General features: G+C 37.7%; 1 protein-coding gene across 1 annotated transcript in view; it reads left to right on the top strand.

The window, feature by feature from the left end:
- The window catches only part of BNC2 (basonuclin zinc finger protein 2), a 422,101-nt gene that overhangs the window by 112,819 nt on the left and 284,821 nt on the right, over positions 1–24,461 (top strand). Inside the window, exon 2 of the mRNA XM_063081214.1 lies at positions 22,749–22,949. Coding sequence (XP_062937284.1) covers positions 22,749–22,949 — 201 coding nt within the window. The remainder of the gene's footprint in view (positions 1–22,748; positions 22,950–24,461) is intronic.

The following is a 24,461-nucleotide window of genomic DNA, read 5'->3' as shown; positions in this document are numbered from 1 at the left end:
TTTGAAGTAGGGTGGAGTTCTGTATGGAGGAGAAGAAGGTGGTGGGAAAATAGATTATTTTTAGGGAATAATTATGAAGCTTCAGAGAAGGGATAAACTGGGATTGCTGACTGATACCTGGAGTATGATTTTATTGTCTAGCAAAATATTGGATGCAGCTGTACATGTAAGACTTACCCGTTGCAGGATGATCACTCGTGTCCATTACCCCTTGCCATACAATTCATTTTGATGCAGTAGGGAATACAACCCCACTGTAGATTTAAGTACTGTTTATGTGAATTTTATTTCCCTGTTTAATCACTGAATTACATTGTAGTGTTGGCATGGTAAGTTTTGTAATTTGTTTTCCTGTGTGAAAAGTGCTTTTCTTCTACTGAATGTTCACTTCTACATACTTTTTTAAGTTAGGCGTTATGTCATTACAAAGATTTACAGTTATTTAATAATGATTTATTGTAGTAATTTATTCTGCCAGCTGTGGCACATTTTCAGTGCAATTTGTAAATCAAATTTATATTGAAATTTACCAGAACATTCATTTCAGGATTTAATAAAATATACTCTAAAATCTTTTTGAAGTGGGTAGTTTTATGCTAACACATTTGGGATTAAGCTTTACCTTAATAGCTGTTGTTAATGTTCAAACTCTGCTATGTCTGTCCCACAGTCATTGGAAAGAGGAGTCTATGAGATCTGTTAAAATAAAATACACAGTTTCAGGTCATCCACTTTGCTTCCAGACCATTAGTGTCATGTTATATTTGACCTGGAATGTTCACATGATATTAAGGGACAGGGAAACATCCTGACATTAGACTTTGTGTGATTATGTAAGTTTTAATCAGTATTAAAATGTGCATCCGGAAACATAACTGAGAGTGGACCTAGTAGGTTGTGTTCATTTTGAAGCCCTAAGTGTCAGGTTTTCTCTCTCTTTTTCAGAGCTTACTGGGTACTAACTAAGTGGAATACATTTAACTTTGGCTGAGTTGCCAGCTCACTTTCCTCCTGTAGTTTCTTTGTTATGTACAATATGGCAAGCTATTATATTTTCTTTTTCTTTCTCTTTTTAAGAAAGAAAGAAATTTGTTTACTTGATGGTATGTACCTGTCTAGAAAGGGGTAGAATCTAAGAGTACACAGATTACTTTATAACTTGTGTATTTTTTTTTTAATCTGGCAGTTTGAGAAGGTGTCTTTGGAATGTGATTCCCATGTAATTTGTAAAGGTCACTTGTTCTCGAAGACTATATGAGAATTTTATTTTATTTATTTATTTATTTTGGCAGCTGGCTGGTTCAGGGATGGAACACTGAACCTTGATGTTATCAACACCACGCTCTAACTATCTGAGCTAACTGGCCAGCTTAGTGTGTGTGAATTTTAGTTCTAACATTAAATTACTAATTCACAGCTTAAGTCGACTGGTTATTTTTTGTACACCAGCAGGAAACATCTCATTTGACTTACTACTGGACCCCAAACACATTGACTTCATTGATTAGTTGTTTTAATATTGTGAAGACACAGCCTAAATGTGCCTTGAAGCTGAAGTTTCAGGTGATACTTAATTGTATTTAAAGCGGTAGACTTTGGACTCTCTAAGCAAAAACCTTTGAAAATATTGCAGTGTCTAATTTTTAATAGTGTTTGTATTTGTTTATCATGTTCAGGCACAGTAAAACAGATTGTAGCAAAACAAAAAGAGCCAAAAGACCTTACCATCTGAAATGTAAATCCTCCCCATTTACCTTTTTTCTTCCTTTTTGGTTACAAAATGTGACAACGTGGACAGTTTGTCATCTGATCTCTTGTTTCTTAAAAGATGTAATTTCTAAAAAGTATTGTTAGAAATATCACATAGCAGTTAATTTTGTCTTCAGATGGGAATTCAAGTCACAGTACATTAAAAAGTGGATTTTTATATTATTAAAATGGAAACCATTAAAAATAAAATAATTAAAAGTATATACATAGTTTGTGCTTGGGAGTGCACCTTGATATTTCTAGAAAATTTGTTTGAACTTTTCCCACAATTTACGACTCTTCACAGCGTTTGATATTTATTTTTGTTTTGAGAAAAATAAATCTGCAGTGCAAGGGAAATAGAGAGATAGGGAGGTTTGTTGAAAGGGAACAGAGGTGTACATTTCTTGAGAGATTTCATTGTTGATCTCTTACATGTGAGTGGTACCTTGTTTGCTTTGAAAGCATTTAGCATTTGTGTGCTGAAGAGACTGGAGAAATATTGAGCTCTCATTTTACATTTTTTCATCTAGTACTCATGTGCTTACAATATACTAGGTGCCTTTACCAAGTTTAAATGCAATAGGAGAGAATATTTTAGAAATAAGTTTTATAGTTCTGGACTTTGTTTGGACCTTAGCAGTGTTTTTTCTTTTGGACTTACCTGGAAATGCTTTTTAAATGATACCACATTGGAACTAAAAATGAAGGTATAGTTCAGGGATGACAGATATGTTTCATCTTATGGGTTAGTTTTGACTCACTGGTGATGAATGCTTTGAGAGGCTGAGGTGGGCCAGAAGAAGAAAAAAGGTCTGTGCTCAATAGCAGTGCCTGTCTCACTGCTGAGGAACAGTCAATGGAAGCATGCCCTGAATTTATCTCCCTAACAGAAAGAAACCCTGTAGTTACTGCAGTCGTTCATTTATTCATCCTGTGTTCATCCATTCTACCAAATTTCTTGAACACTCCTGAATATGAGGCAGCATGCCAAACATGGTAAGAATATAGAGAAAGCTTAATTGTTCGTTAAACAGAAATGTGAAATCAGGCAGGCAGCAGTTTTGGCAAGAACATGTTATGGTCTTATTCAGAGATATTGAGTTTGGGGCCTAAGTAAGAAAGAATACTCAGTTGCAGAAATCTGGCAGATGCTAGAGCTTATTTGAGAGATCACTTGTATTTGCTGATTGGGTGTGCCAGGCATCCTGGAGGGATGCCCATTCCCATCTGACATGGATAGATGATCCCCTTGTTGAATGTATAGGTTATGGATAACATCTCTATACCTCAAGGCAAAAGCAGTAGGTGCTATAGGGGAAACAATCTGTCTGGAGGTGAGTCATGAAGCTATATGCTGTCAGATAAGATGCCAATCAGGAGTACATGGTAGAAAATTGAGGATAGAGCATAATTTCCATGTTCAGCCATTTTGCAATTTCAGAAAATATATTTTAGGTAGAAATATTTTAACTGTATAGTACATGTATTTATACATATACATAAAAATATCAAATTATATCTAATGCATACAATTAAGTGTTAGTTTTAGGATATCCCTCCTTCACCATTTTTTCTAACTGGAAATCTTACTATTATCTTTGACTTCTTTTTCCTCAGAGCTAAAATTTATTTTGGCATCAGTTCTTGTCGATTCTTTAAAAACCAGAACAAAACTCTGAATTGTGATATTGTTTCTCACACTTAGGTAGATTAGGTCCTCGCGTTCCGTGAGAGGCTCTCCATTTTCTGTTAGTGTTCAGATGCTTCAGGTATAGACAGGTACAAAATTGGCAAGCTTCCTTGCTCTTGGAGCTTGTATTCTAAGAGAATATTTGAATACAAAACAAATCCCCTAATTGAATAGTTTTGCCTTAGGTGACTCTTTTTTCTGATATATCCTGCACACAGCTCCTAGATGAAATATGACTTTTACTATTTTACTTTTCTGTTCAGAAACTTAAAGACCAATTTTTAAGGGTTCTACAGTTTGCCTGTTTATTCTCTTTCTAATCTCACCTTTTATTAATTAATATTCTTCACTACCCAAGGAGCAGTACTTTCTTACACTTATTTTTATTCATGCTTCTCCATCCATTTGGAATGCTCTCTTCTTTTTGCCTTTTGAAATTATCTTTAGCATAAGAAATTCACATCCCTCTTTTGCCCAAATGACTTAGGCTCCTGGAAGTATTCTAGTTAGTAGCTTATGTACTGCTTGTAGCATTTCTACTTTAGTAAGAGAGAGCACTTATTTACATGTTTTATTTAACTTACATGTTGATATATAGTCTCTCCAACAATACAGTAAGTCAGGTGAAATTAGAGGACCATGTCTTAAATATTAACACTGTGCTAATCTAAGCACAGTTGAGAACCAGGCAGAAACAGTGCTTTGAACATCCTGGAAAGATGAAACAAAGCTTACAAGCTTAGATACTGAACTTCTAAGATAGTCATTCCCCCACATTTTGCTTACAACCTGACTCTAAAACTCTATTTTGTTGTCAGGGCCATCATTATATATTAAAAATTATATATTAAATTATCTGTACTATATATTAAATTATATATACAATTTTAAATTTTGTTAATAGCTAATACATACAAAAGTGAAAAAAGTGTGCATAAACTTATACAGAGAAAACAAATTTCTCACCTCTTAGCTAATTTCTGTTGATCAGATTCTTAAAGGTATTTTTATTTTAAGTTTTAAAAGACTTATTTTTTAATTGACAGGTATTGATTGTACATATTTATGGGGCACAGAGTTATATTTCATTACACATAAAGAATGTGTGATGATCAAATCAGGGTAATTAGCATATTCATCATGGCAAATAGTTATCATTCCTTTGTTTCTTTTCTTTTTTTTTTTTTGGCAGCTGGGTGGTTAGGGGATTCGAACCCGTGACCTTGATGTTATAAGGCTGCTCTGTAACCAACTTATCATTTCTTTATGATGAGAGCATTTGAGCTTCTCTCTTAGAGGTATTTTTAGAAGTAGCTTATCCCAAGTATAGAAGTAATTATTACCATCTCTTTAATGTTTTGTCTTTCCTTTTCCTTATCTTTTATTCTTTTCCTTTCTTTTCTTTTTAAAATATAAATGATATTACTCTATATTTACTGTTTTGTCTCTTGCCTTTTACTTGTGATTTATTTGGAGATGTTGCTTATCAATACTTTCAGCTTTTTCTCATTCTTCTTAATGACTACTTTATATTGCTTTGGAAAGGCTCATAATAAAATAAAACAGCAAATTCTAAAAGTAGGAAGATGGTAGATATTAGATATACAATAAATAATTACAACTAACTCCAAAGGATAAAATGGTAGGTTGTTAAATTTAAATAGATCATTCCCAGGGCTTTTCCCCATCCACCTCCCCGCGTACCCCCTGAGAGCATATACAGCTTCAAGACTTTGGAAGCTCTAATAGTATTGCTACATATTTATTGTTTTTAAAAGATGAAAAGTTTCAATTATCAAGAAAGGTATGACCTGTTTAAAAACATAGGGTAATATGTAACACCTTTTAAGAACATTTTTGACTAGTCTAAAAATGATAGAAAGCTGGAGAGAGAGGCAGTGCAGGATATTGTGATGAGCACATATTTTGAAATCAGACCAACTTGGTCTTTAATTCCCACTTCTACACTTAATATAAGACTTTTTCCAAGTGACTTAATTCTCTTAGTTTCAATTTCCTTATTGTTAAGATGAGAATAATAATACCTATCTCATAGGACCTGTGAAGAACAAATGAAAGAATATTTTATGCTTTGCATAGTACCTGGCACTCAACAAGTGCTCAATAAATATAAAGTAACATCTCCCAGACATTTTACATACCCAGAATGATTAATTTCTTAAGATCTCTGGATGCTGTGATCTTACTGTAATTGTGTCTTTTATAAAACTTATCACAATGTCTTGTACATAGTTAGAACTCTAAGTGCCTGGCTTGGTTTTCTTCATGCTTTTCACTAAAATCCTCACATCTCTACAAAGGAGTACAAAGACACATTCTTGATCAAACATACCATGTGAAGATGCCCAGCTTGGCCAAATGTCAGAATCTCAACCAGTGATTGTGCTTATAAAAGTTTAACAACTGGTTCATGTGATTCAACAAGAGGAGTTTTGATTTGTAGCATTTGCTGATTTGAGTGGCTAAGTGCTCCCAAGATGGACAATTTCAGGTTACCAATGTGAAGTCAACTGGATTGTAAAATTCCTGAAGATTTATAGTTGGCTTTCACAAGTCAGTAAGAGTGACTCTGGGTCACCACTGGATTCTCAACACCCTGACCACTGCTTTGAACTCTGGTTTAAAAGTAGTTTGGGAGACCTAAGACCTCCAAAATGATCTAGACTTAGCCACCAATTCATTTTTTCACTTTGCCCCAGTTTCCTTGATCGTATAGTAAAGCAGTCAGATTAGATCAATTTCCTAAATTTGTTTTGTACAGCCTTACAATTCTGCTTAAATGTCTCAGGCAGTGGAGACCAAGGGGCCAGGATTTTATACTTCTTGTCCCCTATATTCAATATTAACATCTTTTTAAAACAGATCTCCACTGGTTAAAAGCAAATATGTTTGAGAACCATGGTTACTGAAACAGCTGTCACAAAACCCATGTCTGTAATTGTAGCAGAGCCCCTGATAAAGTCACAGATAATGGGTTTACTCATTCTTTATACAGAGTATTAATAACAATATAGGATTTTGGAAAAAGCAAAAGGGAGTGTAATACATTTCAGTGTCATTTTCATCAGAGGTAGGCATAATAGAAACCAATTTTGGTACTTGACATTTTATTTAAATGTTACTTTTATTTATGTATGAATGAATTCTGCATATATGTCAGGTCAATGTGGAGTGACTTATAGGTCAGGGGTTACAAACACAGATGGCTCTAGTGGCCAGGAAAGTAACGGAATTGAAGGAAACAGGTTGGGTTTAGAACAATGGGAGTAGTGGAGACTGTGCACATCTTAGAGTGCATGCTAAAGAGAGTAGCTACTACCGCACCCCAGCTGATTGTTGTCCTGAAGGAACATAGATTTCATTGCCATATTTTTAGTTCCTTGACACCTCACACTTTGCCTCTCCCTAATGATCCCCTCAACTGCTGGAAATCCATTTTAATTTAAAATTTCTTGAGTTTTACATGTTGGTCACTAATTAAATACACATGCACACTCATACACACTCATTTAGGGAGCCAAGCAAAACACATCTGAAGCCAAGGGCTTCTACTTTTAAATATCTTTTTACACACGTACATATGCAGCACCTAATATTCATTGAGTGCTTTTGTGTTAGGCACTCAGCTAATCAGGCCATTGAATCTTCACAACAATTCTGTGGACTAGTACTATTATTTCCATTTTAGAGTTGAAGAATTTTGGCTAAGTAATTTCCTGAGGCTACACAATTACTAAAAGATTCTGTAGGTATTTAAAGCCAAGTAATCTCACTGCAAAACTTGGGCACTTAACCACTGGGCAGAATTGACTCCCTGGATATATCTCTTCTACATATGCTGTCTGCGTATGCACAAAACTTTAATAATTGAATATAAAGGGTGGATAGAGACTGTCTAATATTAGTTCATTAGTGTACAGTGATACAGTTTGTGCATATTTTTGCTTGATGTGATGAAGCACTGGAAGACTATATGCTTTCACACCTTATAAGATTTTTTTCTTATAAAGCTCAGTGAAACCAGTGTAAAAATTTCACAGGGAGCTTATATTTCTCTTTGCCACGAACTAGAACATCCTGAGCTTTGGGGCCAATATTGTCTGTGTCCGAGGGCAAAAGTTCTCTTTCTTCTAGTTGCCATATTTAAACCCCACCCATGGAAACACTCCAAGTCCTGAATGATGATCACTTCCTCTGGGCAAGGGTATGAAGAATAAAAGTAAATCTAGCAGGAGGAGTAAATCCCAAAAGACAGAGATAAGTACTTGAGGTCAGAGACTGCGTCTTTTATAGTTTGTCTACGTACCAAACTCATTAATATGAATAATCATCTTAGCAGTAGTAGTTGTAGCAGCAAAAGTAATACAAGAAACTAGTCTTGTCTTATGGTTTTACATCAGCTTTCATAAATTTCTAGGATTTGGGGAGGTCTTTTTTGAGAAAGTGATGTGAAGCCAGGTCTCTCAAAATATTTTTCAGCTCTAAAAACTCAAGCTGATAGGAGTTAAACTACAAGACACTAGGGAAAAAAAGCAAAAACAGTGTGAAAAAAAAATACATATATTTATCAGTTTAGGTTTTTTCCTTGGGGGATTTTGGAATACCCCTGACACAGTAAACCTTTTTATGGTTTCTTCATTTGGTGTGGAATGGGATAGAAAAAAAGAGCCTGTCCCTCTGGCAGTAATCTTCTCAACACTCCATACCCATCATGTGAATGGAAAGAACCCAAAACCTTCATTTTCAGAACTGTATCTCAGCCCCTGGCTCCTTAAGAAAACCAGTGTGGTTCAGATGTGGGATAGGAAGAGTGGTTTGCATTGGCATCAGCCTTGCGGGTGCTTTGGGGCTGAAGCACACACAGCTGTGGGTTACAGATGCTTGCTCTCCAGTATTAATGTGGCCACCATGTGAAACCATGGCACCCACAATACTACACAAAGGTCCACGCCTCTGATAGTTTGAGAAATAACCCAGCTGAAGAAATTCCTTTGTGAAGGGCTGAAATACATTCTAGAACAGAAGGTCCTCTTTCTGAGGGTTGGAACCAGGAAAGAGATGCCTGATGATATTGGACTGGGCAGCAGGGACTGTATCATAGGGTGTCAGCAGGCTTGGGATCTTTAACCAAAAATAGAATAAAAAAATGCTGCTCTAAACCTTAGATTCATAAATTTTAAATTCCATGCTGTGCATGTGACAGAGAGCTTGTACATTCAAATTGTGTAGTTTCTTTGGAGATGTCAAATGCAAACCATTACTAGTAGTTGTCATCTGGCCTGACTCAGGGTGTGTTGGAAGTGTTTCCACCAATTTTTATTTTCTTGAGCTGTCTGCAGAGATGATAGGACCAGAGGAATCTATATACACAAGAGAAAGGAAATGAATGTGGGGCTGGATGGTGCTTTCTTTGTAAGTTCAGTAACCAGGACTCTTTCTCAGAGAGTAGGGATTTTTGTCCCTTCTCATTCATAAGGTCTGTGCTTCCTTATAATAAACAGTACTCTTGAGAGCTGGGATATTTCCATCCCCCGTTATGTTAGTGAGATAGTTTTCTCATTCAGATACAATTTCCAGTGAAATAGTAGCTTATAAGTATCCAGAAGTTAGTTTATGGACTCTTATTGCACTTCTGAGCACCTAATAAATAATTTATTAGTCTGATGGATATGTGGCTACCTAACTATGGGGCATGAAATATGCACTGTTTTTCTAATACACTATAGGGAGACCTGTTTATAAAGTATTTAGTATTGGTTTTATAATGCACCATTGACAACAGGAGACCAGAAAGCTCAAAGATCAATCTCATTTTGGCCCACAGTATTAATGCTGCCTTATAAAGCTCTATGACAATGGTCTTCTCAGAAAGGACTCTGTTAGGAAGGTAGGCTTTAGTGGCTGCTAGCATGGGGGATGGATGTCTTTGCCCATGTCCCTGAGGTGACTCTTCAGCAGTTGCTGATGTTCGCCAGGTGATGGAACCCGTCATTTCCCTGTTCTCTAGAGGGATTCTGGACTAAAAATTCTGAGTTCTGCTAATGCAAGCCCTTGCCAGTTGGGCAGAGAATTGTTGTGACTTTGGACCACAGTTGTGGTTCTAGAGAGGGAAATTGAGCAGTAAGATGTGGAAGGAACTTGGCTCTCCTCAGCTTTGTCTCAAGTGTGTTAATGAAATGACATTCTTCTACATGTACGACTCCTTCATTCAAATAACATATGTGACACAGTGTAAAGTATTTTGATTTTGTTTGCTTTGGGGAATTCATAGGCAATTAAAAAACTTTACATAGGTCTGGCCAGTTAGCTCTGTTGGTTAGAGTGCAGCTTTATAATCTCAAGTTCATGGGTTCAGCTTGCTATACCAGCCAGCCGTAAAAAACAAAAATCTAAAAAACCTTATGTAGTAAACACTTAGAATTGGGGGACACCTAATAAAAGATTAAATAATTTCATACAAATTCAACTCTCTATTTTACTTTATTTCCTTTATAGAACTACATGCTATGGGAATGACATATAATGGCAATGATATATAATGTACTGTTGTCTATTAGGGTGTATGTTTTGAAGCAAGGCATTTTTCTCTTTGCATTAGAAATACCTTGCTAGTTGTAAGTATTACACTTACCAGACTGGGAACTCTGCACTATTCTTTCTTGAACCGTGTCGGCTTGCTTGTTTTTTTTAAATTAAGAAAATTTATTTAAAAAATGTTTTTTTAATTTTTAATTTTTTTGAGTTTGTTTATTAATATTATATTATTTTTACATTATAAAATGTGGAGCAGTTGGGGGGAGGCCGAGAAGGAAAGGGGAAAGGAAAAAGGATGGAAGAAGGAGGAAGGAGAGGGGGCATGGTTGAAGCCTGTGGCACCCCTTCATTCCTGCAAGGGAGACAAGGGGTCTTCCAGTGGTGGCCTGGTTGTTGCTGGGCTGGATGCAGATGTCAGAGGGATGTGGCTGAAGCCCTTGGCTTCCCACTGCCCTGGCTCAGGGGCCTGGTGAGCTTCCTGCTGTGGCCTGGTGGGCATCACTGGGCTGGTGGTGGGTGTCAGGGGGTGTGGCCAAAGCCCTCGGTCCCCCACTGCCCCAGCTTGGAAGTGTGGGGTGCTTCCTGTGGGCCCAGTGGTCATTGCTGGACTGGTTGCAGGTGTCAGGGGGCATGGCTGAGGCCCTACTCCCTAGCTTGGAAGCCCAGGGGTGATCCTGTCCTTCTAAGTTTTATAGGTGTTTTTTGGTGGTATTAGATCTCTAATAGTTAATATCAAACTGTTTCTGATCTGTGGGTATTTTGTTTTTACTTTTCATTCTGTGTTGGATTATTTGCTGTTTCCACCACTTAAACTCTGCACTGGAACTAATTTGTTGTCCTTTGCTTACTTATAAAATGGGGGAACTACCTGTGGGGACTCAGCCCTGTGGTTGAGCTAAATTGCTGCTTTGCTGCTGATTCCCTAGAGAAGGCTTTTTGTGCAGCTAAGGTCTTAATTGCTGACTTCTGGGTCTTGTGAGTTCTAGTACACCTGGGCTGTGTGGAAACTCAGGTCTGGGCCTGAGACTTCTGCAAACTGCACCCCTGCAGATCAGTATTTCTGACCAGTCTCCACTGAGTGGGCCTGTGCTGACTGTGGGGCAGATCAGCTGTTCATGCTGTGCCCCAATGCTCCCCTGGTGAGCCTGGCTCCCCCACTGCCTATATTCCAAACACTTCCCAAGGGATGGGCTGTGGGCTGGTCCCTTGGGATGACTCACCAGCTTCTGAGTGGCTCCTTTTTTCAGTTTTTGTGGCTCCTCGTCCAATGTGGGTCCATGGGAACCTTGTTAGTGGTCTTGCTGGCCTGAGGACCAACAAGGCCCTCTTTTCCCCTGCCACCTCCAGGCAACTTCATACAAAGGGTACAGCTGCGGCTTTTCCCAGCTCTTGCTCTGTGCCCTCACCAGCTCCAGCTTGGAAGCGGCTGTGATTCGAAATGGTGGGAGTGATCCTTTCTTTTTCTCATGTGGCTTCTCCTGCCTTCATGCACTCTGTAGGTCTCCTCCTCTTCACCTGAGTTCTAGAAGCCCCAGCTTGGCTGTTGCTTTTTAATAGTTGTAAATTGATTGATTTGTGGGAGAGAGTGACACTGGGGACCGTCTATTCCGCCATCTTGACTGGAAGCCAGCTTGATTGTTATTTCTTATGCTTTTTTGGGAACGAAAGGATGAGTTTTTTCTTGCTTTTTGCCATTTCCTTTATTCATTTCTCGCTGATTCAGAATTTCATTTTACCCTCTCTAATTGGCCAATGCCTCTTCTACTCTCTAGTAGTCTTTGATTTCATCTTATCATGTCTGTCTTAGCTGGTAGCCTCATCTGTCACTTTTCTGAGATGATAATTTCTTTTGTGCAGCTGTCATTTATTGAACACTTACTATGTGTTAGGCACTCTGTTAGGCCCTGGATTACCAAAGATAGATAAACTCTGTCCCTTTTAACAAGTTGTAAAGCTTATTTGGGGGAGGTGGGTAGTAAATTGGCTTTCTAGCATGAGTGCTCTTAATATATGTATTTCTCAATCACGCAATTGTTTTCTTGTATCTTCCCATTGGTTTTTGACAAAAAAAGTATTTTTCCTTCCTTTTCATTTGTGCTCTTGATCACATTCTCTCCTAGGATCCATTCATATCATTTTCCCTCTGGCTTAGATCTTCAATATCCTTTTCTCCTTTGGCTTTATCCCCTTTGCCTATGATAGACTCTTTTTTCATGTAATGAAAAACAGTCAACTTCCTAACATAATTTCTCCTAGACCATGGTAACTTTTCAAATCTCCTTTCTCTTATTTTCCTTGCTTTCTTGCAAAATTTCTCCATTGAATATTTTATCTTTTCTGCCTCTTTGCCTTTACAACTGCTTTACTTCATAACTCCTTTGGAGTACTTATCAGTTTACTGAGACATCTCTCTTATGACACAAAATATCATTATAAAATGTTTCAGCCACAAATATGTATATGAGGAGTGGTATATTAAACACCCATTTACCCAAGCTTAAGAACTAATAATTCACAAACACATCTGAAGGCCTCGGTTACCATTCAAATTACATCGTACCAGCTGTTCCCAATTCCCCTATCTTTCCCTCCCCCGTCCCACCACTTCCTCAAGCACTGTTCTAATTTTAGTATTTATCATTCTTGTGCATTTTGTTTTGCTATTACTACACTTACTGCTCATTACTACACTTGGTTTTACCATACCCTAAATATAGTATTGTTTTTTAGAACATTTAAAACTCTCGGACCATTCTATCTCCTGTGAACTCTGTCTTCTGTTATCATTGAGAACTTTGGACAATTACGATGCACCTGTTAATACTGCTCCTTTCATCTTTCCCCCCAATAACCATGGGTATTCTCTAAGATGCTGACCTCGGGCACCTTCTTTTTACCTCTTGTGTCATGTCTGTGTAGATGGCTCCCAGATCTAAGTCTGGTATCAATCAGTTTTCTGAATATTTCTAGTTGTCTAGTCATCTGCATGATCTACTGTCCCCCCAAACTGAGCTCACACAAACTAGTTCATCCCCATTTCTGTTTGATAGTGCTACCATTTCCTATGCTTGGAATATCAGTTTCAGTGTCACTGTGGACTACTCTCATTTGTTACCCAATATCTTATCAGTCATTCTTGTCCCCTTGATTTTATCTTCACAGTATGTTTTGCATCTTGCTCTTTTTTCCACAGCCCAGTTGCTAGTAGTCATTTTACCTAGGTTGTCATAATAGCTTCCTAATTGGTCTTTCCGCTTCTGTCTTTTCACTTCAGTCCGTCTGTCATGCTATTGCCAGAGAAATCTTCTTAGAGTATAATGATGATCATACAGTGTTGCTGTTGAGAAGCTTTCAGTGGTTTTGACTGTTGATGGATAATAGGATAAATAATAACTCTTTATAGTAGACTATAGGACCCTTATTATTATAATGATTCTTATTGACTATTCCATCCCTTCCATTCATTATTGCTACACACATTCTACCTTGTGGTCTAGTCAAACTGTATTACTTCTTTAGGAACATTATCAGTTTTTCAGTGCCAGAGCAAAGGCTGCCTCTGCTTAGAAGCTTTCTTTTACCACACTGGCTGGAAGGAATCTGTTTTTCTAAGTTGTTTCGAATTCTGCTGCTGCTTCTCAAGTCACATTCCGGTTTTATTAAGATCACTTTTGTTCATGGCTTATCTCCTGTACTAGATTGCAAACTTCTTGTGAGCAGGGACTGTGTCTTAACTTTTGTGTTCCCCACAGCTTCTTGTATTTGGCAAGGAGGGCCTTGATCAATATTCCCTAACATTGGGTAAAAATGTCTTTTTAAGATGACTCTATTTATAATAAGTAAAAGAAAAGGGAGTAAGGAATTAGGCTGGTCAGGGCAAAAGTGTATCCATTATCAATTAGCAAGTTATTCAGTTATTCCCACATTGTTACTTCTGTTTTCTCCAGGGTTTATTTATTTAACTGTTGGCTGCTGCCAGCCTTAGAAAGTATTAACTCTTAAAGAAATGTGTTTGGGTGGTCAGAGTAATATGTTATATTTGTAATTAAGAAAAAAATCTGTCATGATGTACTCAGAGCTTCTAAATAATACTTTCTGCAAGGTGTATGTAATTTCGTCTCCCAATCTCAACAGGCACACTTTGTGCCCACCGCACCTCCTTAATTACACAGAAGACAGGCTTAGTGAACAAGACTGCAAGCACATTTCAAGGTTCCATGTTGTGAGGTTGATACATTTCAAATTGAGGTATGTTGTTCTTTTCCATTTAAGTCACTTAGATATACTCATATGCTTTCAGTGCCTCATTAAGGTCTCTCTCACCTAATTATTCTTTCTCCTACCCCTTTACTGTCTTTCACACTCATCCTCATTCTGTGAAACTCAGATATTTACTTGCTTCCTAACACTTCTTGCCTCTGAAGAAATTGTTGCAGGCAGTAGATTTAGTGGCAGTTATTTGAGTGATTTTTGACTATAAAGTATCTGTCTTCTTTTGTCTCTTCCCTCTCCCTTCCACCTGCCTGTTTTCTTTTTTTGTGTCTTTTCTTTTCTTTCTTTCACATCGTTCTAGGCTAGTTTATTGTTTAATCACTGTTTTTAGTAGTAGTACCCATTAATAGCAGCAGTAGTATACTTTGAGAATTGAGGTTTAACATACATACAGAAACATGCAGAAATCATAAATGTATATATAGCCTAATGAATTTTTACAAAGTGAAGAGATACCCAGGATCACCAGCTAGGTGGAGATACACAACATTATCTGTACCTCAAAAGCTTCCCTTGTGCCTCTTTCCAGCCACTATTCTCCACCAAAGGTAATCACTATTTAGACCTTCTATGCCTGTTAATTCTTCCTATTTTTAATGTGCTGATAATGGGTTTCTGGCATCTTCTGGGTTTCTTAATTTTGAAAACAATCTCATTGAAATTCACTTTGTTTTAACATTTTTCCAATTAAATATGTATGTATATAAAATAGTCTCTAGTTTTTACTTTTTAAATTTATTTTTTAGGTTTGTGAATAGCATGTAAGATTGTATCGTCATGCTGTGCCTGTTTCTGTGGTAACTCTAAAAGGTAGTGTTGGATTTTCGAATAATTTTTTTATGGTTTTGAGCCCTGTCCTGCAGCATGATTTTCTTGTGTGTCCATGAATCTCAATCTTCCTTTCTGATAGTAGTTTAAACTATTATTATGACATCTTTACTGGGGCTGCAAGCTTCTCAGTTTGCAGACTTTAGAAGGAAGTAAATAAAGAAATTGATATTATCTTTACAGTCCTTGCACTCTCCTGGTCATAAGAAAGTAATTCCCCACTCTGTCTTCCAGCCTGTTTTTTCATATTCATTTCAGGAAAGACATCACTGGTTCTTTTGTTCTAGATTTTCTCATGAAACATTGACTATAGGTTTTGATAGAAGTTACTGTCACTGTTAGCACCTGAGAGAAGATTAAAGTCACGTTTCTGTTTTTATACAAAAGCAGGATAGGTAAAATGTTTGATCTTTTATATGCATGAGAATCATACTGACCTCAGATGCTTTTTTTTTCTTCCTTTTTTTTTTTTTCGCAGTTGGCTGGTACAGGGATTGAACCCTGAGCCTTGGTGTTATCACCACCACACTCTTAACCAAATGAGGTAACCGACTAGCCCCTCAGATGCTTTTGTATCTGTGAATGTCTTGATTGTAAGGATTCATCATTTCTCTAAATTTTGTAAACTACCTCATCTAGTATACTCTACCAAAATCTTTTTATTTTTTAATTTTCTTATAGTGTATCAAGTGTATAGTGATTATGGCATTTGGATATTTCATTGATGTGTTTCTATGAAACTGAGCCCCTGATTAGGCTGTCAGCAAATGTTGCATCACACGGATTGTTCTATTTGGTACAGAGGCAAGTGTCAACCAGAGCAGCTTCTCCCTTTTGTTGTAGAAGGCTGAAGCTTTTAGGTAATATTTACTTATGGGGGATGTTAGTGCCACTGTTTAAAATGATTTAAACCTGTGTCCTGTTCAAACCATATGTTAGGAGGCCTGTTTTCCACTCTTGGTCCAAGGCCACATAATGATGTTTTTAGTGCACAAGCTTTCTCTATCAGTATTGGTGATTGATTTTTTTTTTTAAGTATAGCAGTTATTATTTTTTGTCACGTGCCCTGATGTGGTATTCCTATAAGTAAACACCAGAGCATTTAGTACTTACAATTCTTTGGCAAAAAGCAAACTAATGAAAAACTGAAGGCATGCCTGCATGTCTTATTTACAACTTGGACTGTGATCTTGCCCCCTGAAATCTTCAGGCTGTTCTGGCTGAGGCTCTTATATGTTGAAATGCCCAGCCCAGGCTGCCAGAGCCATCTGGAGAAGGTGTAATTGTAAATATGAAGTAACATGTACAATGCTAACACAGACTCTTTGAGGAGAGAAGGGCCAGTGGTTGAGACTGGTGATCAGAGATGAAAACACAGTTTTTTTCCTTCCCTCATTTGAATCTGTAAAGATTCTTAAAGTGCATTTTGAATTAGTTAATCCATGAGTTGTGAACCAAAATTCTTGTCCCAAGTTTTTAAGAGAATAAGTAATAGAGTAGATTTGTCCAAAGAGGAAGACTTATAGAAGAATATAAGTACAGAGTCAACTCATTTACAAATAGGTACTAAGTCAAATTCAGTAGCTGGCATTCATGCATCATCTTTTTAATCTGAATTAAATATTTAGGTTTGGCTAGATCATCTAATAAATTGAAACATGAAAGAGAATTGTTAACAAAGAATGTAAAGGTTTCTAGGTTCCTTAAAATTTAAATACAGGGATCTAACTAGTATATTCCAAAAGTTTTAGTGATCATTAGACTTTACTGCTGTGGGACACCTGACTGAGGGGTGTTTCATCCCTTACAAGGATGGTAATGGAAAGAAATTAAAAGCCAGTTGGATAGTGCGAGAATTTTGGTGTAAATGATAGGTGAATCTTAATTGTGAAGATGAATACCTTTATGAGTAGAGATGACTATTCATATCAGAACTTTATTTTACAAGCTACTCTTAATCTCTCTTCCTTCCTTGCCTCCAAAGCATGCAGTCATAGAATAGTATTTCATGTTTTTTTGTGTGTGAACTTTTTTACTGCCCTCCCACCAAATTACATATGAGTCAAGGGAAAACAGACATCTTAGATTATGATATAATTATTCACAATGGGAAACTAAGTTGAAATTATTGTTAATTTTACTTTTACTTTTTGTTTATAGTGAGTCAAAATTTTTTTCCCCTTCACACAGAAAATGAAACTTTACATAATAAAGTAGGGATGGCAGGTTTCACAAGGGAAAAAGATTGCTGTCAACTTTTTTCCTCAGGAATATGGAAATTTGGGTGGATTATCTGTTCAGAGGAGGTTTCCTTTATTAATTCTTTCTCCTTTTTTCACTTAAGACATCTGTTAACATTTCACACAGCCCAACAGATGTTGCAAAGCAAGTCCCATACTTTGTTCTCAAGAAAAATGACATTTCCTTGATTGGTTCCTCCACCTCTGTGTCTGAGTCCAGCCTGCTGCTTCTGCATAATTTGCATATATTAAGTTATATACCTTAATGCCATATGAATTTGTGACTTCAGCATTATTTTTATGTGGTAAAGTCTGATTTTATTAGAAACTAGTTTACATATTGCTCTAGAGTTGAAAGGGCAAAATATTTTTTAAAAATCTCCTTTGAGAATGGCAACCTGATTCCATAAATAAGATTGGATAGCCAGCCATTAACATTTTTTTCTATAAAATAAGTGAATTACAAAAGCTTGAGTTGTTTCGCCATAAGGAAGTGCTGATTGTCATGCGATGTGGAGCGTCATTTTTATTATTTTGGCAAGAACAGGGACAGTTTTGTCTTGACAAGCCATTAGATGAATACCAGTGTGTGTCACATGAAAAACCACTGATCTTTAACCCAGCTCTGTACTTAACCAAGCCTTGAAAATGAATAGTGAATAAAAGAAGAGCAAAGGCCAGTTTACTGTCATTACAGATTACAGAATCTGTTAACAGCTGCTGAACTGAACCCAGGGAATTGCAGGTATTGTTCTGTGAACCAGCAGAAGTCCTAGAGGTGCTTGTTAAATTGTGTACATAAACTATATGTTTATTTTATATTTGCTCAGGATTTACATGTTGGAAACATAGCTAGAAAAAAAAAATCCTTGAGTACTTTTTCAGTGTAGTAAATATATGCCCTTATCATAAAAACCATATATATTTACATAGAACTGTCTTAATGAGGTTTTTCTGCCCCCAGTTACGGAACTTATTTTAAGAAAACAATGTGCTTTTAAAGAAATTACCAAGTATTATGGAGAAAGAAAAAGTATGTGGTATCTGCCCCCTCCACCGTTAAAAAACAAAACAAAACCCACAAACATACATGCAAAACAAAATCCTTTGCTCTTTAGCTTCTTGAGGTATTAATTGTGGCTGATTTTTGCACTAGTATGTGATTTGTTTGTTTGTTTGTTTTTCTAGAAAATATAGGAGAAGAGCCCAGAACCCACCTCAGTACCCAAATATTGAAAAGATCAGTAACATCTTAAGCAGTCAGTTGTGGGAATTATTGCTTACAGAGGTAACAAGAAAGAACACTCTTTCTGACTCTTCTGGTGGAATTGCATTGCACTTCCCTATAGTCTTATTATCCCATACTAACTGAAATGCAAATTCTTTGTAACTAATTGGATCTCATTGAGGGTACATGCGTAGTGTGTAGTTATATACAAAAAGATTTTAAAAAGTAAAATTTTCCTGTAATTACAACTTTTAATTATACTATCCAAAACATTGGCATCTATAGTATAGGTTTAGAATACATATGTCTGACTTTTCTACAGATTACTCAAAAACACAAGCTATGAAATGCTTAATAGGGTACCAACTCAAAAGTTACAGGAAAAATGTTTAATTATGGCAGTCTATAAATTGGATTTTGTTGTAGTGCTGTGAAAATAAAGTTTGGTTTTTTTTGTTTTTTTTAAAGTTTAGGATTTAGTATCTTGGAGCCAGTATATTGAAGGCATGTTGATAGTGCAATCCTTTTCTTGGAACATTTTAAATGTGAAAACATCATAAACATCAGAAATCACTTCTAAAAGCTGTTGCCTTTTTTTCTTTTTAATTATCCAATCTATTTTACTATTGTAAAATGCATTTGAGTTTCTTACTTTGTGTAAGTTTATGAGTATTTTTGTTGTAGTGAGGGGCAGTATTCACATTCTCACAATGTCTTTAATAACTTGGGTGCCATTAGACCTAGTCGGTATACTTCTTAATTTCCATGATCCATTTCTTACTATCAGTAAATGTGGGAAAGACAACACGTGGCTGTTTGTACTTGTGATTCTCTAGCACGAAATGCATGGAATTAGGGCAGCAAAAAGCAATTATTGTGGAAGGGATGTCTATCCCCATCCTCCTAGTTTTATAACTTTTATACAAATGATTCCAGAGGGTTATTCCATAATCTGCAGACTATATAGCCAATGAAAAACCTCTAAAGACATCACTGTGTCTTCTCGGTGAACCTGTGTCTTTAAAATAACATGATACAGGTGTCTTACTTGCTAGAGAGAAAATAATCTTAAGATCAAAGATTCTACACATTGTTATATGTGGAAGTGAGTGACAAGTTCAGATCATGTATTTGGGGGGAGTTCTATAGTGGTCAAATTTGTATTTTCAAAAATTTATTTAAAAATGAGTGTTAGAAACTTAAAATCTCCAAAGCACACCATGTGTATGTTTGAGGTTTTTGTTTTATTCATTTATTTATTTTTACATCTTTGGGTTGTCTCCTATAACAAAAGTTGTCCTCTTTGTAAACTACTCTTACAAACTAAGATTTTGTTTGATTAAATCCTTTCAGCATGTTCAGAATCATATGATATATTTGTTGTGGGAAAAAAATTTTAAACCTTAGAAAGATATCCTGGTGTTTTTAAGGCTTGTGTTGTGGCAGTAATATGTAGGTAATAGTTACATTGCAGACCTGTTTCAACTAGAGCAACTTCAGACCTTGATATCTGAAAGAGCTCAGTTTGCCTATACTGGGTAGCATTTTGTCAGAAGACTGCTGGCTGGGCAGACCAGATTTGGATGTATTAGCTAGTCAGCCTAATAACCCTGTACAGACTGTATTGATTTTCTAGGAGAGAGTTTATGAACTAAATAAACTTGGGGTTGGTGTCTTAATAAACTGCTTCTTTCAGTCTGTCACATTTAGTTATGGAGTGGTGCAGTTTAGGGGGAAAAAAGGCTAATTCTGTTACAGATTGTTCACAGCAGGGTCTCCAAATTAGCCCTTTGTTTTGTAATGCCACCTTGCTTGGGCTCGCTTTGAGCACATTTCTCAGTTTTGCCCTAATGAGTTGCAACACTGATAATGTGGCTGATGATCTTTCATTGATTTCACTATCACTTGCTTGTCTGGTAATTGATCCGTTGCTGAGCCTCTAGTTAATTATATCGGCTTTGACATGGCCCGGTCCGCGGGGAATTTCAAGTCTTGCAGAATAACAGTTTTAATAAAAGAGTCTATTACTGCAGGTGCTTGCTGCTGCATGCCATTTGATTTTTGCGGGTGTGTGTGTGTGTGTGTGTGTGTGTGTGTAACGGGGGGGGGGAGGAAACCTGGGAAAGAAGAGGACTACAAGACTGAAAGAAAAAAGGGGCGGGGGCTGGAAAGAAAGGAGGAAGGAGGGAAAGAGAGAAGGAGGAAGAGGGGGGAGAGAGGGAGAGCGAGAGGCGAGAGAGAACACGCAGGCAAAGCGATACAACAGAGCCTGAGAGGAGCGAGGAGGAAGCTTGCTATTGACAGTGTCCTTAAGCCTCCCACAAATAACAGCCATTAGTGGGAAGGTCAGGAGCTGAGCAGGCAGCTTGACTGAGGCACTGAGTGCCACTTCAGAAATCAAGAGGCTAGCAAATTTTAGAGGGAGTATAAGTGGGTGATAGCTAGCAGTAAAGGTACAGTCACCGTTGGCAATTGACTCATAGGGGCTTTTCCTGCCCTCCCCCCTCAAGAATATTTTTATTGACCACAGGTGGACTTAATATATTTTAAAGCAACAATTCTTTGGGTTCTTGTTTGTTTCCTCTCAGATATTGAATTTGCTTCTTTTGAGACTTTTTTTGTGCTTAATGGTGGTGAACTGGAGGGAAGTTTAACAGAAAAGCTTTCAGGAGATGTCGGTTCTAGAGAGGAAGGCACATTTGTGTCAACATAGTGTACGTTTTCTCATCTTTTCTCATTGTCTACTAATGACACAGAGCTGCCATTGAAGCTCTTTTCTGTTTCTTTTGTTGTTTCAGAGAGTAAGGTTTATTGTTATTCTTGAGTTAAGAAGGAGCAAGGAGAGTGGTACATTTGTCCTCAATATTTGTAGGTGGTTGAAGATTAATGTTCCTTACATTTTAAGTTTAGGAAGGATGGCTTTTTCCTGCTGACTACTTTTATGAGATGGCATGAATTTAGTTTTCCATTTTGAAGTTACTGTTTATGTACAGTGCATTTTGTTCGGTTCTACTTTTCCACAAATAAGGTAGAAAAATACTATCTAATAAATAGACATTTTGTTTTAAAACTGGTTTAATTAAATCCAACATGCTATGAAGGCTGTATTTCAGCAGGCAGAAAGACGTTATAGAATTTTCTATAGAGATCTTGAAAGAAAAATGGAGTTTATATATTCATTACTTTTTGCCTGAAATGGGACAGACTTTTTTCCTCATCTTTTTCTTTTTTTTTTATGATTTGAAAGTATATTGTAGATGCTTCGTCCATGATCTTTAACAAAGGCATTTTTTTTTTTTTTTACTTTTGAGCTTTAAGAAAAGGTACTTTTTCCTTTGCCATTCAGTTTCTCATTACTTAACATGCATTTAGTAATAGCCCGAGGTACTAGATATTAAATTTTGCAAATGTTTATTGTGCATCTTCTATGTTTAAAAAAACTGCTAGGTTTACTTATTTACACTTCAGAGTATAAGGTCACATCTCTATGTATATTATTTTCTCTAGGAGTTTATATGTGGTTATAAATAGCCCAGCACATACTATGTGACATTTAGGAGCAAACATTTAGACAACAATTGAGCCAACTTTACATTCTTTTACAGCTGAATATTTTATTTTCTTCCAGTGTAATTTAAAAATAAATTAAGCATTGCAATTTTACACATGTTAAAGCAAAGACTGGTGTCAGATATTGCATGTCATATCAGAAAGAATTGTTGGGAAAAATTCCTGGAGATAGGGCCCTAGCTTCTCCTCGCCCTATGCATGGTGGTTGTGGTGCTGCTTGGAGTGTGCATAAGTGTGTATCTGTCTGTGTATCTGGAGAGGGGTTAGTGCAGGGTGTCATTTGGTGCCTGACAGTGGAAGAGTGCAGTTGACTCAGCTCTGCTATCCAATGACATGCAGTGGCTGAGAGTTTGAAGCTGATGGTTGGGTCTCCAGTGCTGCCTGCACACCTGACAGGCAGCTGTTAAACCGAGCAAAGGCAAGCCTGGGGAGTCACAATCTATGCATAAATGATAGGGATATCTGTGCAGAAGGTGCAAAAGAAGCTCTGACCCCCCCTCCCCCAAATCTCCCCCTTCCCAAATGAAATGCACAGTTCAGCCAGCTTCTTAACTACACTACACTCCTGCTACTGGCTGCCAAGAGGCTCAAAAAATCCACCTTCACTTTTCAGTCAGAAGAGGCAGAAGTGGATGTGAGAGAAAGAGAGACACAGAGAGACAGAGAGCCAAAGAGGGCAAGAGACTTGACTTTAAGAGACTCCTGTACTGACAGCTCCATGCAGTTCGGAACCAGAACGACTACGGCTGAACCAGGGTTCATGGGGACATGGCAAAACGCTGATACTAACCTCTTATTCAGAATGTCCCAACAGGTAAGTTACTTTCATTTTTTTTTTTTTAAAGAAACCTCCAATTGTTATGTGCACTTTTGTTTCTAGTAGTATTCTTTCTAAATATTTTTAAAAATGTGATCACTTCATAGTTAGGCTCTGTTTTGTCATAACTGTGTTATTGGAATGTGCAGGGTTACTTCATGGTTTCCCTGAGGGCTCCTTAAAAGAAAAAGGGGGAAAGGAAACTGAAGTAAAAGAAAGCAAAGGCATTTGTTGCAAAGTTTCACAGTACAGCCCGAGTCATGGGAAGACTTAATTTATTTCTTTGTTTTCTGTAAATTTTTTAAAAAACCACCACCCAGGAAACGTGCCATTCTGTCTATATGAATTACTGCGTCAAAGTGTCTGCTATCTCAGAGTTGGTTCTGCAACTAATCATAAAATCTATGGGCCCCTCACAACTGCCCAACTGACTGACTTCATGTGGTGGAAGCAACTTAAGTCCGACCTGAGGCGGGAGAGGAGGCTGTGCAGGCTTTGCTGCCAGTGCCCAGGGTCGCTGGAGGAGACGGCGCGCGGGGTGGACTGTGTCTCCGTGGTCCTCGCTGCTCCTCACTGCTCCGCGGCTCGCCCCTGCGCTCTCCTCGTCGGCGCCTGCTCCGCTCTGCTCCGGCCCCGGCCCCGGCCCCGGCCCCGGCCCGCCCGCGCTCGCCCGCCCACCCTCCGCTAGCGCACTCACACTTGGGCGCAGCCTCAGCGTCCTCCCCAGAGCAGCTCCTCCGTCCGGGCCGCACTGGCGGCAGCACAGCATGCTGGCCCTGTCCGGAGAGCCGACGTGTTAGCTAGCGCGAGGCCAGCGGCAACTGATAATTAATCACCGGAGCCACGGCTCGTACCATGCGCTCCGTGATACGCGCCCTGCTCCCGGCTTTTCTTGCACAATTGCTGGCTCTGCGGCTCTGCGGGGGAGCTAGGGTGAGAGGAAGCAAGGGGGAAACGACCCAGAAACTTTCATCTTGGACTGTGCTCAAGTAAGGGAGGGAAGTTCCCTGGTGCCTCCCTCCTAGACACGTCTTGATTTTTTAAAGCCTACACCAAACCCACACAAAGTAAGAGTTAGTTTGATGTTATTATCCATGCATCCCGAAAGTAGTACTGACAGGCTTGGGTTTGCAGCGGACGGCAGATGTTTAGAAATTGATACTGCTACCACTCATTTAAAAAAAATATTGCAACTGCTTGCTTTCTTTTTTTAAAAAAAAACATGTTGTTTGTATGAGTTCACGAAAATCAAATACTTTGAGTTAGATTTTAAAAATTGTTGATGAAGGAAGGCAACAATTTGCCAGGCTATAAACTACCACAAGTTTAGAAATACATTTGCAAAAGATAGTACATACAGCCAGGGTTTTGTAGCATTTAGCTAGTGAACAGTTTTATCACACAGTTCGTGATAGGATAAATGTATTTGAATAAGGTGTATTTTGACATATCCTGTAGAGGGACCCTGATTACTGCTGATACAGTAAGCTGGGATTTTAATGCAATCAA

The sequence above is a fragment of the Cynocephalus volans genome, chromosome 16 (assembly GCF_027409185.1).
Source record: "Cynocephalus volans isolate mCynVol1 chromosome 16, mCynVol1.pri, whole genome shotgun sequence".
NCBI classification, from domain to species: Eukaryota; Metazoa; Chordata; class Mammalia; order Dermoptera; family Cynocephalidae; genus Cynocephalus; species Cynocephalus volans.
Note: the sequence above shows the minus strand (reverse complement) of the source record. Positions and strands in the feature narration are given on the sequence as shown.